Source organism: Nerophis ophidion, linkage group LG14 (genome assembly GCF_033978795.1).
Source record: "Nerophis ophidion isolate RoL-2023_Sa linkage group LG14, RoL_Noph_v1.0, whole genome shotgun sequence".
Classification (NCBI taxonomy): domain Eukaryota; kingdom Metazoa; phylum Chordata; class Actinopteri; order Syngnathiformes; family Syngnathidae; genus Nerophis; species Nerophis ophidion.
Window position 1 is genome coordinate 35,086,290 of NC_084624.1, and position 2,500 is coordinate 35,088,789.

The 2,500-nt window shown below is 39.8% G+C and overlaps 2 protein-coding genes across 7 annotated transcripts in view; one reads left to right on the forward strand and one right to left on the reverse strand.

Annotated features, from left to right (window-relative positions):
• The window catches only part of gpaa1 (glycosylphosphatidylinositol anchor attachment 1), a 19,789-nt gene that overhangs the window by 14,207 nt on the left and 3,082 nt on the right, over positions 1-2,500 (forward strand). For 5 of the 6 annotated variants that reach the window (XR_009809619.1, XM_061920546.1, XM_061920543.1 and 2 more), the window contains 2 exons: positions 38-208; positions 287-550. Coding sequence is in view for 4 of the 6 variants with exons in the window: in XM_061920546.1 (XP_061776530.1) it covers positions 38-208; positions 287-530 (415 nt within the window). In the remaining 2 variants the exon portion in view is untranslated. Of the gene's footprint in view, positions 1-37; positions 209-286; positions 611-2,500 lie in introns of all 6 variants that reach the window. The other variant, XR_009809618.1, reaches the window with a different exon arrangement.
• The window catches only part of LOC133568544 (ranBP-type and C3HC4-type zinc finger-containing protein 1-like), a 15,387-nt gene continuing 14,235 nt past the window's right edge, over positions 1,349-2,500 (reverse strand). Inside the window, exons 7-9 of the mRNA XM_061920551.1 lie at positions 2,213-2,301; positions 2,033-2,128; positions 1,349-1,973 (exon numbers count right to left, since the gene is read on the reverse strand). Of these exons, the coding sequence (XP_061776535.1) occupies positions 1,896-1,973; positions 2,033-2,128; positions 2,213-2,301 (263 nt within the window). The 3' untranslated portion in view covers positions 1,349-1,895. The remainder of the gene's footprint in view (positions 1,974-2,032; positions 2,129-2,212; positions 2,302-2,500) is intronic.

Here is a 2,500-nt window from a genome sequence, read left to right on the forward strand (position 1 = left end):
AGGCCTGCTAATGGTGTCCACTTCCTGTGTTGATCAGGTTGGTGTCGGGTGAGGGTACAGAGCAGGGTTGGAGAGTCCTCAAGCTGGTGGCTCTGTTGTACCTGGCTGTCCTGCTGGGCTGCACCGCCCTCATCAACTTCTCTCTCGGCTTCATTCTGGCCCTCACGATGGTGCCCGTGGCCGCCGTGGTCACGCCACACGTGCCCAAGTACAACACTTGAGCGTCACTAACCTAAAAATCCAAAGTGTTTCTTTAAAGCTCATTCTTTCTCTTCTGTGTGCTCAGACTGCTGACAGCCTTCATCATGGTGCTTTTAAGCCCCGCCTGCACGCTGCTTTTTTCAGTCTTCATCTTCCAGGAGCTCCAAGAGATGCCGCTTAGCTTCCAGGACGGCTGGCTGCTCTTCCTGTCGGTCATCTCGCAGGGCATCCTGGACCACTCACTCTACGGCTCGCTGGTCTTCCCACTGGTCTCCCTGATGATCTATCCCTGCTGGCTACTCTTCTGGAACATTCTTTTCTGGAAGTAGACTTGAGGACAACTATTGAGGTGATCTCAGGTTCTTCTCCCTACATCAACAATACACTGGAGGCACGGAATATAAGGCCTGTATTGAATTATTTTCATTCATTTTTATTTGGGAAGGGTATAAATATTTAGTCTGTTACTGAACCAGTCTTGAAGCAATGGAGGAAAAATAATGAACTGAATGGCTGTGGAAAAAACATGTAGAAAACACTATTCAGTATTTTCTGCCTTTCTAATATTTATTTAAATGTAATTCTTTTTTATTTACTTTTCTGCTGACTGGTTATAGTAATATGAAGCTCTATAAATAAATTACATTGATTTGGTCTTTAAAAAATAAACATTTCTGCTTAGATAATTATTACATCAATAATTAAAAAATTATTTACTTTTTACTTTCTGCAATCTAAGTCGTTAAAATTTGGATCAAATATAACCGAATAATTTAGTAAATATGTAGTTTCTGCCTTAAGACAAATTATATTTAAAAAAGAATTGATTTGTTAATAAAAATAAAGATGGACAATTAAGTTCTTAATTATTTCAGATTTAATTTCAATATTTTTTTAATGTTCATCCTTTTTTTTTTTACTAACAAACTTTGTTGATGAAAAGATGAACTTGCATGAATACAGCAAAGGTAATGTGTTTTGTAAAATACTGCACTATTTTTATTTTGAGGGTAGGAAGTACAGTTTGACAGAACTGTATGTTTTATACTAGTTTTTATAAGTTATTCTACATGTTTAATTTGTGAATTGAAATGTTTGCATGTATTTGTCAGTTAAGAAGCTGAACATTGCCGACAGAGAAATGAGGTTGTTAATGTTACATTGTGTTTATTCAGCTGTCATATTTTTTTTACACGTACTGAAAACATCATTCCATTGCTGTCACAACTCCGAGGGACTAAAATCAAATCAGCGACTAAAATGTACATCAATTATGCCTTGTTTAAAAAAATTAGCCCCAATAAAAAATACACATTAAAAAGCACATGACCCTGTAAACGTCCTCTGTCTCTCTCTTTCTCTCTCTCGACCACCGCCAACTTCACAGTTTTGCCCACAACAGACATTTTATATCTGCAAATATCTCATCAGCACCACCTCTCCAATAAATATTAGGCCCTCTTTCAAATGAACACATTGGCTGAATTGAAAATAAATTGTCACGTCCATGAAAATGTCCAAACACGTGTGTGTGTGTGTGTGCATCATGCTACAGTGCTTCAAGTGTTTTGAACAGCCAATCAGCTGCCAGGACTCTCAGTGCACTTGACAATCATTGTAAGAGTGGACAACATGGATGGTAGAATTAGCACAGCAGTGTGTGTATGTGACCAGACGATGGCGCTGCTAGGCGGTCAGCTGCTGCTGTTGTTGCTGCTGCTGCTGCTGCTGCTTAAGGCCGGCTCGCCTCGGTCTTTCATCCTCACTTTCTCCTGTCGGAAAGAGTTAAAAGTGACAGAAACTTGGATGAGGGAAGTTGTTGACTTTGTACCTGCTGGATGGCGTCAGGTTTGGCTGTAGCGCAGATTTCACAGCCGGGACGAGAAGGCTTGTTGATGAAAGTGCATGAGGGACACGCCCACTCCTTCTACAGGAACACAAAATGATGGAGGTTAGCTTAGCATCAGCTACAAATGTGTTCATTTTACTGGTGATTAGTATCTTTGATTACCGGTGTTCTAGTAAGCTGGTTAACTAGCTGTAGATTGCCCATGTCATGAATAACCTGCAGGTCAGCTGGTTTATCGCCTGCCCCGCTTTCTGCAAGACAGGAAAATAAATATTGCAGTGAACACAACCATCCATAGACCATGTGACATCTGCCTTGCTTGAGAGTTTACAAATCAATCATGTGTTTTATACAGACATCATATTCAGAATTATTCATGTAGCACTTTCTCATTTCGGATCAGTTACATGATGCAGTTCATGTCAAAAAGCATTTGCATAAATGATACAA